Below are 14,410 nucleotides of genomic sequence, written 5' to 3' on the forward strand. Positions count from 1 at the left end.
TATAAAGCAGCAAGTCACTTTCCTGCTACACAGTGGTATTTACATAAGCTGCCATCCTAACCATGAGGGTAATTATAATGTGCATCTTGCTAGATTACCCAAAAAACTCATGTCTATCCCAGAGTCTAAATTATAAGTATTATTAAGATATTCTTGACTTAATCACTCTGACTTCATTTGTCGGACTGAAGCATTCAGACTCAAGTCACCGGAATCACTACTCATCAGTACAAGCCTGTAGAGGGGAGGGAAAAACCCAACCAACCAAACTTCCACAGAAATGCTCTGATAAGGTGTTCAGCAGGTCATGTTGTCAGATGTAAGCTATAGTGATCATTTCCAACCAGGTCACCTAGCAATTACCACAGACACAAGTGAACTCCTAGGCACAGCTTTCTTCATAATACATTTATCATTGGCAAAGTAAAACAAGCTCTAATACTGATGTAGAGAAAAATGATTTCATGTAGGTAAAGAGGCAAGGGACCTCAAGAGGCCATTCAGTTCTGCTCAATGTAGGTCTAGTTATATCAGACTGCTTAAAGATTGGTCCAGTCGGGTTTGGGATATCACCACCTGACATTGATTCCTCAAATATTTTGGACACCTTCTCTCTCACAGACAAGTTTTACTTCCTTACATTGGCTCAGGATTTTCCACACTCCAGCTTGTTCCTATTCCCTTGTGTGGGGTGTCTGAAGAAAGTGTTGATCTACGTTCTTAATACGTTCTCATCAGGCAGCAAATAAGGGCTCCTTTTCTGCAGCTTTCCCTTTTCCAGGCTGATCAGGCCCAGCTCTTTTAGCCTCTGCTCACACACCTTGTGCTCCAGTCGACACAGTGACCCACTTCTGGGCTTGCTCTGGTAGCTCAGTGTCTCCCTGGTACCATGAGCCATAAACTGGATACAGTACTCTAGGGCAAAATATATCCCTTCCCTCAATCTGCTGTAATGCTTAGCAGAGCCCAAGATAAGGTCTCTCTTCCTTGCTGTGAGGACAAACTGCTGATACTGCTCAATTTGTTGTTCACCAGGGCTCTATACCTGTGCCTGCCAAGCTGCCTTCTAGCCCCTTGGACCACAGCCTGTGCAGTTGAATGGAGTTATCTCAGTCCAGATGTGAGACTTAAAAATCACAGAACTGTTTAGGCTGGAAAGGACCTTTAAGATCACTGAGTCCAACCATAAAGCTACAACTGCCAAGTCCACCACTAAACTAAGTCCTTAAGTGCCACATCTACACATGCCGAGTGATGGCACTCAGTATGATCTGCTCCATAACCAACTCTGGCACTGAGGTCAGGCTGACAGGCTTGTAGTCTCCTTGATCCTCCTTCCAGTCCTTCTTGTAGCTGGACATCACATTTGCTAACTTCCAGTGAACTAGAACTAGGACTGCTGGTAAATCATTCAAAGTGGCTGGGTGAGCATTTCTGACAGCTTTGTCAGTAGTCTTGGGTAGATGCAATCAGGCCCCAACGATTTGTGTGTGTCTAAGTGGCACAGCAGGTTACTGACCATTTATCCTCGGATCATGGGGGCTTCAACCTGCTCTCCATCCCTGTCTTCCAAGCTCAGAGGTCTGGGTACCCAGAGAACAACTAGTCTTAACTTTAAATACTGAGGCAAAAAATTCATTATGTACCTCACCCTTTGTCACTGTTTCACCCCACACTCAAAAAAGGATGGAGATTTTCCTTAGCCCTCCTTTTGTTGCTTGTGTATTTGTAAAAATATTTTTTTTACTTTCTTTTACAGCAGTAGCCAGATTAAATCACAGTTGGGCTTTGGTGCTTCTAATTTTCCATCTGCAAACATCACATCTTCCTGATTTGCCTGCTCCTTCTTCCAAAGCTCATGAACTCTCCTTTTCCTGAATTCCAGCTCTCTGTTTAGCCATGCCAGTCTAGCTCCAAGCATTCTAGACACTCTTCTTTACCTTGCCACCTGCCTTTCCTGAAGGTACAAACGGAGCTAATTGCATGACTCCAGTCATGCAAGCTATTCCACAACATTGCTGCAATCCCAATGAGATCCAAAGTCTGCAATTGTGCTCATTTGTGCTGCCTTCACAAGGGAAGGGATAAAAACCAAATTCCATCATATCCCCGTCGGATACTTGTTGATTGCTCCTTGTATCTTTGCTTTTTTTTCAGATTAGTGAAAAATCAAAGGTCATCTCAACATGCATAGTTTAAAACCCTCCTCACAAGCTAGCAATGCTTTTGGATAAGAACCTTCCACCTTACTTCATCAGACAGACCCCGCCTCTGGTTCAGTAGTCCTTGTTCCTCAGGGAAAGTTCAGCAACTAGAGAAGTCCAAATAATTAATACCTGATCTTTCATGCATTTCACAGTATTTACACCAGGTAGCACAGGAGAGCTGCAATGGTCAGCCAGAATTTACATATTAATTGTAAGACTGCACAGCACACATGCTGAAATGATGGTCAATCCAGCTGGCTAGGAGAAGCAATGAAGATATAAATCAAGAATTACCATATTTCTGTGCCTGTATTTACTGACTTGTGCAGTGCTATATCAGTACTTAATTATTTTGTTACTTAGTAACTTTATTTTCCATACTTTCTGTTCTTCCGATACTACACTGCACTTCTCAGACTCCACCTCTACATTCATTATCAAGGCAAACTTAAGTCAACTCAGAGAACCAATTAACTGCCAATTTCTGAAATATACAATTATTGTTCAACTTAATGTTCAGACATAAGGTCTAACAAAAACGTGATCAAATTCAAGCTACACGTCCTAGAACTATGCCATATTTTACCTACTCAAAGGTAAGGGTGGAAAGGAGGATTTCTGAACTGCTCAGTTCAGATGAATGAAGCCAATGAAGTCAGAGTACACAGGTTGTTCTTCATTGTCTTAGTTCATCCAGTATAAACACAATGCAGTTTAACAAAATCAACAAAAAAATCCCAATTAACTCTGACAGATACCACCAGAAACGCTGGCTGGTTTTGACAAGGCAAAACTATCAACATTTAGAGGTGTGCCATACTAAAAAGCAAGGTCTATGAAACTCCTAACCTAACCAAGAAGTTTTAGGCACAAACCTCCTGACTTGGAATAACTTAAACAAATCACCACAAAACCAACTATCTAGAGCATTTCAGCCATTTTGGGGAGAACAAGGCAAATGAAAAAATACTGTTGTATTAACATTTTTGTCTTTAGTAGAATATTACTTTTATGTAGGAACAATAAAGTAAAAGTTCAAGTCATACAGAACTGAATATTTCTTCAACTTCAACTGGAGAAAGGGACATGGCATAATCAAAGACTGCCCACTGCATTTAGTGGTATGAGAGTACATGGTCCACATAACTACCAAACATTTCAGCAATGTTTCTGAATTGCTTTAAATAAACACTCTGTTAGCAGGATTTTGGGTACTGGGGAGTTTCTGTTTTGGCTTTTCTGTGACATTAGTAAGTAGTACATGAAATTCTAAGCATTCAGTAACATTCAATAACAGTTGTAAACATGCAGCATTTCCTGTCCCCTGCACTGTACTTCCTACACTGAAACCAGAAAGCCATTAGAAACTGGTCAGGAACACTGATGCACTGTGTGTCACACATACACTGATGTGTGTGACATCCTAGCAGAAGGAACAAGACCTTCAATCCCTAGGACAGCCCTGACTGCCTCAAGTAGACCACTCCTTGACTTTTTGTATGTTGTCTTTCCACACATCACCTACTCTGGGGAGAACTGAGGTCTGCAAGGAAGAGAAGGGAGGTTGTACTTTGCACTATGTAATGTTGCAAAGCCTGGAACAACTTCAGAAGGACAGCTAAATATTAACTTCACATTTTCAATTACCTGTAAGCTTTAGTCTTATCTGCCAGTATTGAACAACTGTGGTTATACAATGAGATATAGAACAAACTTATTTTGTCAGGAGCAGCAAATCTCAGCTGTCCGTAAAAAATCTGATGAGTTACCAGTTACATTACAAAGTTATGGGATGGCTGCTGCCCCCTGCATTGCTGACACTGCTGGCTTTTTTTTAGCTCTTAAGGCCAGCTCAATGCAGGCAGTTCCAGAAAGTTAACCCCTTTTTATCCAGGAACTGCATCACAACAGTAAGCCTAGAGAATGCTGTTTAATAGCTGCTCAATTCACTGCTAAGCTACATTTTCAGTATGTCTCACACTGTCACCCAGCTCTGTGCGGTACAGGATAGTTCTTACTGGCTACTTATTGAAGTAACAGAAAAGATGTAGCCAGATCTTTATTTAACAAATTCTCTAACATATATAACTTACATTAGGAAGTAACAATGGGATCCAATTTTGAAGTTTTTAGCAGTCAAATTGATTTATAGGAAAAACTTGCTTCAGACTTTACTTTGACGTTTTAATCTAAACAGAAGACTTCCAACTTCTTCTACTTTCCTTCCAGGGCTAGCAACTAAGTATACTAGCTCATGCCTGCCCACGCACACTATGTGCTTCTTTTAGACTGAAAGTGACTTCTGGAAATTATCCAATCCCATCCCCAACTGAAAGGGCCAACTTTGAAGTCAGATCAAGTTGCTCAGGGGTCATACCATAGTCAGGTTCTGAATATTTTCAGGGACAGAGATTCCACAACCTATTTCAGCGCTTCATTGTCTGTGTGGGAAAACAAACTGCTAACACATTATAGTGATTTCCCTTGTTGTAGCTTGTGTCGGCTGCCTCTTATCCTTTCCCTTTGCATAGCTAAGGAGAGTCTGTCATTATTTTCCCTCTCACTGCCTATTAAACAATGCCAGCAGCAATTAGGGTGCCCCACTTCAGACATTTCTCAAAGCTGAACAAACCCACTTCTCCAGCCCTCTTCATACATCATGTGGTGACTCCCTACCATAGTGGCCTTTCACCTTTGCACCTGCCGCACATTTGGGAGCACAAAGCTGTGCACTGTACTTTTGATGTAGTCTCACAAGCTCCAAATAGTAGAAGTCCAAATTGCTTCATTGAACTGGCTGAGCATGCCCAGTGTGCTCTTTACCTTTTGCACAACAAAGGCACATACTGTCCCACAAGGACCTTTATGATCTTTCTTGTAAAGGCACCTGACACCAGTCTGCACCACATCTCTGCTGCTGCATGGGGTCATCCCCCCCAAGACAGATCTGCTTTTGAATTTCACAAGGTACCCAACAGTTATTTCTGACCTGTGGACATCCCACCCAGTTTTCAGCATATAATTGACCCTCATAGTCATCCATAGTATCCATAAACTTGCTTGAAGTGCCTTACAACCTGGAATAGAGGTGAGAATGCAGCTGAACTGCCCCTGCACTGGTGCCACCAGTGACCAGCCTCCAGATAGACTCAGAACCTTCTCAGTTCAGCAGGACACAAAAATTTTCCCCCATCTAATAATCCACTTCCCAAAACATATCTAACCAGTTTAGCCACAAGGAAATATTAGGAAATCCTATTAAAAGCCCCTTAAGGTTAATAATACTCACTATTCTTTTGCCCAGTATCTTCTCCCATGTACTTACAGCAATCAATTCAGGACCTCTTTTCACAGCAGTCTCAGATTGTGGAGACACCATCAAAACTGCTCTTCCTCACTTCATTTCAGTTTTCACCTATTTGTAGCCACATCAACTTATTATACCTAAGCCATGTCTCTTGAGACTGAGAATACGCAGCTGTAGAGTAGCTCTGGAGATTCATCACAAAAAGAACTTTCACTAACAATTCTGTAGAGTCACACAGTCCTCACCTCTTTCTGTAAAGTAGAACACTGCTGAATCATTTTAAGATTTTCCATAAAGCCTATACAAATCTGTTTCTCTACAAAAGATTACATTCTGATTTATCAGGAGGTAGTTTAAGTTATTAAATATTCAGGTGGAAACACTGATATATCAATTGTGATAATCTGGTTATAGTAAAAAACCTTATTACTTACAGCTGTTGAACTTAACAGTTGTGTTATACACTATATATATACACTATATATATATATACACACTATAGATATACTATATATAGGTATATATATTCTATATATAGAATCACAGAATGGTTTGGATTGGAAGGAACTTTAAAATTCGATGTAGAACATATAAGACACATGCAGAAGCCTAAACCACCTGGGATACCTCAGACAGCTACACAGAACTTAGTATGCTTCTTCCTATAGATCCTATCCTGGATAAATGGCTATATTACACTTGCTAGTTACCAGAGGCAGATTATTTTATGCTACCTCAGCTACCAGTAACACACTGAAACTTTCAACAGGATGCATTTAAATTTCCCAAAAAGTGATTCACAGTATGGTCACAACCATCAATTTCTCATAGTTGATTACTTTAGCACTACAGCGCCTTTTTAAATGGTACAGTGCCTTAATGAAGTCATAATAACATTATTTCTGTTTCAAGAAAGTTTATCTGTTGAAATCAAAAGTGCATTGAAGCGTTTAAAACACAGGAACAGCAGCATTGGTGAAGGGTTGACAAGTGGATTTTTATAATGCAATCTTTACAAATATATTAAAAAATCATATTAAGCTTAACAGCTCTTGACTTTTCTTCTCCAATTGTTAGCAATCAACCTTAGCAGAGTTAGTTATTAATTGTGGCAATGGTCAATAGTCAATGTTGGAGAAATTAAAGGAATTTGGGGAAAGAAATTACCCCCAAGTTATATGTGAGTCAGAAATCTTACTCCCTAAGTTAATCTGTTGCTATGAAGAAGTTACATGGTATTTGATGTAATTTAACTTTTACGTGACTAAAGTTACTATTTTTCTACCAAATTATATACACTGAAAAGAAATTTAGTTACCCATCTTGAACATGTCAACTTCATATCCTTTCTCCAGCATCTCTTCATCCAATAGGCTGGTTTTGGTTATGCTTGTCCCAGCAATAATTAGTTTTCAGCTTATACAAATACACCACATGCAGCAAGACTGGGTGGTATTTCAAGTAAAAAAGGCAACAGAAGTGGACAAAGAATATCCACACAATACAGGAGTATGAATATGTTAAATCCAACACCAATCTGTAGTCTTCCAACTGAGGGGCTAATAAAAATTACAAATCCAAAAGTAACCAAAAAAATTCATCAAGCTTGCTCAGCTGTTTTTTTCCACTCATTGCTACACATATCAGCAATGGAGACCTGCTTGACTAGTCTTTATTCACCTTTAGCAGGAGATTGCCATTTGAATGACTCAATTTCAATTTTGCACATGCCACTGCATTACACTGAAGTATTCAAAACAACAGTCACTTTCAAAAGAACATTCAGCTCTGTATAAACTAATCCCAGAACTAGTTTAAGAGCTATCATGTTATACAAACTTTGACTAACAGAAAAGGAGAAAACAATGAATCCCTGAAGACATATAACATTATCTTAAATGCCACATAATGAAAATCTGATGTGGGAAGGGGGTTGGGGAAGAGAAATGGGCAAGAGCTGTCTACTGCTTGCAGATAATCTCAGTATTCCTGTCAATTCGAGAGTTACACTCAACCAGCCTTCACACTGAAAATAAGATGGATGATATTTTACACTATTAAAAAATTAAAATTGCTCTTACTCCTGCACACTACTTGAAAAACAACTGAAAAGAAGCAGAAACACTGAATAAAAGTATGCAGCTATGATAAAAGAGGATTGTCTGGAAGCTTGTTACTGCTTTTCAATACCTGAACTAAAAGTCACCTTCTTGGTAACACGCTAAATTTTACCTACCTTTACCTTCCCATACACTTGGAAAAACCAGGGTAAAAGGATAGAGGACATCAACAGATGCTTTAAGACATTAAAGGGCTTTTTTCATTTCTGCTGCTAATTTTCTTCTATTGCTAACTTATGGACAGAAAGACGAATTTTTGGGTTCACAGTTGAAACAGTCCAAAGTCTGAAAGTTAACTACCTGAAAAGTAACTCCTGAAGCATTCATGTATTGGATAACACCAAAAAAATGGGTTTGGTGTTTTCACCATGACTTGGAAGTTGTGCTACACCTCGAAGCTCTTCATCACGAGCTTACATACTAAGCAACCATGAGCCACCATTTTTAGAATCAAATGAATGCAAATATTGTCCATGAGGCCCCTCAGGAGCCTCACTCATACACACCTCCACCTCCTTTTAACACAGTGTTTTACACCTTCACCATCCAGGACATCCAGCGAGTAAGACAAGCTTTGACCCAACAGCTTTATCATCTGTCCCCATGACAGAGACAGAAACACAGTAATTATTTCCCCTGACACATCCTTTACTGCACAAGTCATTCTTTATTTGCTTCTCATATATTTCCTTGCATTTTTTCCACATTCAGCTATTCCCACCTTTTCTTTCTTAGCTTTTCTTGTGATTTCTCCCCATACTCAGATGATACTATTTTCTAGGCAATCCTTCTGCTTTCTAACCAGAAATAAAGAATAATACTAATGATCCCTTTAACAAGAAAGCTTGATCAACCTATTTCATGCCTAATCAAAAATTCTTCATCTCCAACCTCTCAATAAAAATACATTACTGCATTTCAGACACCTATGAACTCTGGGGCATGGAATACAACTACCCTCCAAATAAGTACTGCTCAAAAATCTTGTTTTAGACAGGCTAACCCTACCAAAAACAAACCATAGAAACACAAAAGTCTTTTGGTTAAAGGCACCTTTAAAGACCATATATACCTCCACCTCTAACAACCACAAAATCCAAGAACATGTGACATAACAAAGTAATAATAATTAAATAATTGCACCTATACCTATTTTTCACTTAGCAAATCTGGTCACTCACTTCCCACTATCAGCTGCCTTAGAAAATTCCTGACAGAAACTTCTGCATAACAATCCACATACCATGCAAAACAGAAGTCATCAGGATAAAAAAACCAACCAAAGTTCCAATAATTCTCATCCAATACAGCACATTCATTCCAAGCTGGAAACAATCTTGAGGTACAAACACAAACAGCAAAGTAATCCGTCATCACAGAGCCACCTTTAACTGGCAGTGTACAGGGGCTCCAGAGCAAGCAGACAACACACACAATCTCAGCATTCTCACTTCCTGGCACTCATATCCAAGCAGTCTGCAACCGTACCTTCTGATAAAGAGCTGTTTGGACAAAGCTGAATTCAGCCACACAGCAGCGGGGCACGCCACCTCCCCAGCGACAGGTTGGTGTAACAGCAGATGCAAAGTTTATTGCTCTTTAACAGATAACCAACACTAAAAAACAACATTTACCCACAGCACTGCAGGTAGCTGGCACTTAGCAAGATTATCTTCTGTGTACCAGGTTTTATTCTTCTCTTACCTTAATTTCATTCACTCTGGATTTGGTTTCTACAAATTAAAATTCAGACTTTTGATTCTAGAGTTTCCAACTTATTTTTCCTTTGAGCTCCACAAATGCTCCACTCACTAGCCCCAGACACTGCTTTCTGAAGCAACACACTCCCAACTCCTTTTCCCTTCTCACATCAGATGCAATCTACATCAGCTTGCGCCTTCCTTAAAAGCTCTACTACCAGCACCTGAAGGGTAATCAGCTGGTACAAGTAGTCTATAAAGTTTACATATTTTTGCTTCTCCTGCTACAGAACAGTCCTTTGTTTCTCAATATCACCCTGTCAGCAATACTACATAAAAGGGATCAGAAAGAAAACAAGCTAGATTTGACCACATTTCTAAACAGGATACTTGACTCTCTATCTCACAAAAAGTAAATCCTGCTAGAGCTACTTTTTCTTCCACTATCAAACAGAATGCATATCCCATGACATCAAATTAAGTTGTTTAAGAAGGCAAGAGAGAAACACTGTTTAAATCAAGTAACTGTTCAACTGTTATGTAGCAGAAGTGGCTAAACAACCATCACAATTCCTTTATGATACTCCAGGTGTTCAGATCCTAACTCAAATAACATTGTACTTCATTTCTATATGTAAATGGGAGTTCTTGCACACCAAAAGCATCACAGTGTAACAGTAACATGGAAAAATAACAGACATACCACAATGAAACAGCTAAGAATTCTTTCAAAAGATCACACCTCATATTCTGAGTTATCCTCAAGTACAGTCTGGACAAACTTCTGCCAACGTTAAAAATTTTTTTTGTTAATTATCAAACAATCCAGATTTAAACTCTCCTATCTGTTGTTCTTACCAGTGCAGCTGCTCTGTTTCTTCACACAGCAGCCTCATACACTGCCCAACCTACTACATGGTTCACCACTATTTCATTCCAACTTTTCAAACACCTTCTACAGTGTTCCTATTCCTTCTTTCACTGCTGTTGTACTGCTTCACCAAACACCTGTTCAAACAGGCATTCATTTCCATACCATTTTCAAAACATAAATACATATTTATACGCAGATTTCTTAACTATTAACATAAAATGAGGAAAAAGCACATTCTGTTGTCTTGCTGATAACTCTACTACACCTTCCCATTTCCAAGTTGGTAACCTGCTTTGCTTGACATTCGAATTTGCCATGACTTCACCTGAAAAATTAGTAAAAATGTTTCTAGCCAGATTGTTCTCATCAATAATTACTTGGGGATTTTCTTTTTTTAAAATTATTTTTGTATATGGTACACTGCACTCTACACCATTATCTACACCTTTATAACCCAATCCTTCCAGCTCTACTGCCAGTCTGAAGTTCTGCATTCCAGGCTCCTGTAAGAAAAAAAAATTCATTGGGATCTTAGATGACATATGTATACTTCTTTGTCTAACCTTACTGAGAAGCTTAACATAACCAGCAATTTAAATTGAAAAAAATTATTTCTTCAACAAAATACCTGAAAAATGCATCTTGAACATCCTTCTATTCACCTCACTTTACAGTTCTGCTTATTTTCAATTCAAGCTTACATTTAAAAAATTTTTTGCACAAAATTTTTTCACTGTGTGCAAACAAATGAGACACAGGAATTATGAGGAATTTGTTATTTAGTAGCACACAAGTCCTCATTTACAGCATAGCTGAAAAGCATTTGCTGCAATGCAAAGTAAGTTACTTTATAGATTAAAGGCTATGATGATGCTTCTATGGATGCCATACATGTCCCCTAGTTCAAGGTTACACTACTTTGATCATGTAAGTTTAGTACGCACTTCATGGCATCGTGCAGTGTTTGACAGGGAAGTGGAAGAAGTACTTGTATGTATAACCTGAAGCTAGTAGTCTTACTTTTGTAAAAGAAGCAGCATTTATTAAAGCAGGTCTATATTTACTCAAAAAGAGAAAAGCTGCTATTTCAGATTCCTGATATATTTTCTCTTTCTCCCTTCAGTTTTTTGGTGTGAGTGTTGAGATGTTTTTGGCAATATTTCTCTGAGGAATTATAGCTCAAATAAATAATTTCTAACTGCCAATCAAAATGACTGGATAAAAATTTTTTTGGTTTTGTAGTGACTTTATTCTACTAGGATTGGGATCATTTATGGCAGCATTTTCAAATCTTTCTTTTGCTACCATTATCAAAATTAGCTGAATAGCAGGACAAAAGGCAACCAAAAGTAATAAGTAGTTTGGGGTGCCATCAACATGTAAACATGCTCAAAATATATTTAAGAGCACTTTTAAGAGCACAGTATTAATATTTTTCCTTTGTAGTCATATGTTACAGTTACAAACACAATGAAAACAACTGTGGGAAATTTAAAGGTAAAAAGAAAACTAAAACCTAAGATATTGACAAAAAAACCTCTTCCCCTGCTGCTTACCTCCAAGTCCAAAAGTCTGTTACGTTACAGTTTTTCAAGTTTTCCCTTTTACCTAGAGATTATACTTCAAAACTTTGTGCTCGAAGAACAGAATTATTTTAACACAACATTGCCACTTCTGGCTGAAGTTCTGAAGAGTTATCACTTACACAAAAAAAAAAGAATCTGGGAAGACTGACAATCCGAATTACACTTATCAAGACTAAAATGGTTGAGTCGCTGTATGACACTAGGCACGGATGCTATTAACTTCATCGTTACTATTAACTTCACATTTAGATGTAAAAATAGCTTGTCAAGGTCATGTCAAGTCTGCAACTTCACTTTTTTAATTGCAAAAAAGCAGAAATAACACTGAACAAAGGGAGGGGAGCAAAGTGCTAGGGCAAAAAGTTTGCCAACCATATGAAAACTAAGTCTTTAAGCCTTTAAGTTTGAAACGTGATGCCTTCTAGATATTTACAAACTTAGTAACAATCACCTTTTTTGAAAGCTACATCATTGCCAGAGGGGGGAGACTACTACATGCACCAGCACAATCCTACAGCGCCTCAACTCCCTCCCTGAGAAAGCACTTCTCAGATACTACACAAGTGTTTTACGGCGGCATGGCTTGCTCGCTCCTGGGTATTTTTATCTCATGAACCTCCAGAGACTACCTCCTCTAACTTCTTCCTCCTTCATTAAAGAGGGAAGGGACACAGCGTCTCCTATATTAAAATATCCTTGCCAACTATTCCCTTGCATTGGGAATACAACGGCAGGATGAGGGTTTTCGATTTGCTCTTGTCTAAGTCTACTTTTATCCCCTCTCATCTTCCACTGCTGTAAAAAAAAAATAACACTTCACCGCATGCAGTATAAATAAATAAATAAATTCATGCTCAGTTTCCAACTGCTACGTTGCTTGTTTGTTCCCCACAGGAAGATGAACGGGGGGGGGGGGGGGGGGGGGTAGGTGATGGCATTTTCCTGCGGGCGGTCACGCCAAGCCCGGCGGGGCCCGCACCGCAGTGTCCCCGGCAGCAGCTGCTCAGGATGCGGGTGATGTCGAGCAAGCACACGATCCCACCTCAGCAGCAGCGGCGAGCGACCCCACACCGAAACCAGCACGGGTTTCACGCTCATTGAGAGGGAACAACGACACGAGCCCACTCCCCCTGAGGCAAAGCGCGTACTATTCCTCCCCCCAGGCACACCCGGATAAAACACCAAGACCCTTCTGTCCTTCCTACGGGATGGGAAATAAGGCGGGGGGGGGGGGGGGGGGGGGGCGGGAAAGCGCCCGTGAATTCTCGTAAATAAGCGAAATCCCGCCGCTCAGGACGGGAATTACAGCGGATAACCTGCCGTCCGCCGGGGGAAGCCCCAGCAGGAGAATAAACTTCCCCTACTGCCCCACCCGGGACGCTGCCACCTCAGCCCATCTGCCAGGGATACTTGGCCTCCCGGGACACCCGCTCTCTCGACTGCGGTCGCAGCGGATGCTCCCGGAGGAAACAGTCCATAGGTCTCGGCGGCGCGGGCTCCGGTTCGGACCCGCCTCGCATACCTCCCTCCTTCACCATCCCAGCCACGTCCTGCACGGTTCCCCCGCGCAGGGCGGCCGGCGGCCCCCGCCGCCGGGCGCCAGACAAAGTTTCCCTCAACTCGGCCGCGTCCCCCGGCGCTGCCGGGGCTCGGGTTTCTCTCCTCCTCTTCCTCCACCCGCCCCCTCACCCGTCCGCCAAGGGGAAAAGTTCCACTTACTGCAGCAGAAACGAGAGAAAACCAGCCCCAGGAGTCCCAGCCCCGGCCCGGGAGGCACCGCCAAACGCAGCAGCCGCCGCCGCTGCCACCACCGGGGGGAGGCACGGCCACCAGCCGTTAGGAAAAGTTCCCGGCGGGCGCGAGGAGGCGGCGAAGGAGAGAAACCAGCAGCAGCCTCCGCAGCGGCTCCAACCCCTGCCATTCTCCGGGCTCGGCTCGCAGTCGCCGCCGCTACGACGCCCGGTCAGTCCCACCCGGTCCCGCAGACCGCGCCGCCGGCACCTCCCCACACGGAGCCTGTGTCACTGAGCGGGGCGGGGCGCGGCGCTCCCTCCCTCTCAGAGCGGGCCGCACCACCCACCGCAGGGAGGGGGGAGCAGGGGAAGGCGGGACGCGTGTGCCAGGCGCCTCTACAGCGACCCTCACCACCCCTCACCCGCCCCGGGGCGAGTCTCCTCGTCCCCGTCTTTCCCGCCTGATACTGTGGGACTCGCAGATGTGCCCCGCGCATCGGGGGGGGGGCGGTTCCCGTTGGTATCAAGAGTGCCGCGGGAGGCTGGTGGGAGGGGGCGTAACGGCGTCCTCCCCCGGGGGCCTGTTGGTACATCCCGCCACCGCCCGAGCGCGATCGGGGGCGCCCGCCCGGCCGGACTTTGCACTCGCGATCAGCTCTCGCGCCGCCCCTTAGGTTCCTGCCGTCCCCGCCGCCGGGCCGGGGTGGCCTCGGCGGCCACTGCCCCACGGGCTGGGGATCGGCTAGTAGCGCTCGCCCTGGGCGGGGAGCGACGGGGGACCGGCCGCAGCACTGGCCCTCTGCCAGATGCCGGGCGAGGGCATTCCCGAGAGCCTGGAGATCCGGCCGGGGCCGCTCCCGGATGGTCGTGGAGGGGCGGTTCC

At 42.5% G+C, this 14,410-nt stretch overlaps 1 protein-coding gene across 3 annotated transcripts in view; it reads right to left on the minus strand.

The window, feature by feature from the left end:
* NECTIN3 (nectin cell adhesion molecule 3) overlaps positions 1-13,834 on the minus strand; it is a 61,603-nt gene extending 47,769 nt beyond the window's left edge. For 2 of the 3 annotated variants that reach the window (XM_077174372.1, XM_077174373.1), the window contains exon 1: positions 13,514-13,832. In XM_077174372.1, the coding sequence (XP_077030487.1) occupies positions 13,514-13,715 (202 nt within the window). In that variant the 5' untranslated portion in view covers positions 13,716-13,832. Of the gene's footprint in view, positions 1-13,513 lie in introns of all 3 variants that reach the window. The other variant, XM_077174371.1, reaches the window with a different exon arrangement.
* Between the last annotated feature and the right edge of the window lie 576 nt (positions 13,835-14,410).

Source organism: Agelaius phoeniceus, chromosome 2, assembly GCF_051311805.1.
Source record: "Agelaius phoeniceus isolate bAgePho1 chromosome 2, bAgePho1.hap1, whole genome shotgun sequence".
NCBI lineage: Eukaryota > Metazoa > Chordata > Aves > Passeriformes > Icteridae > Agelaius > Agelaius phoeniceus.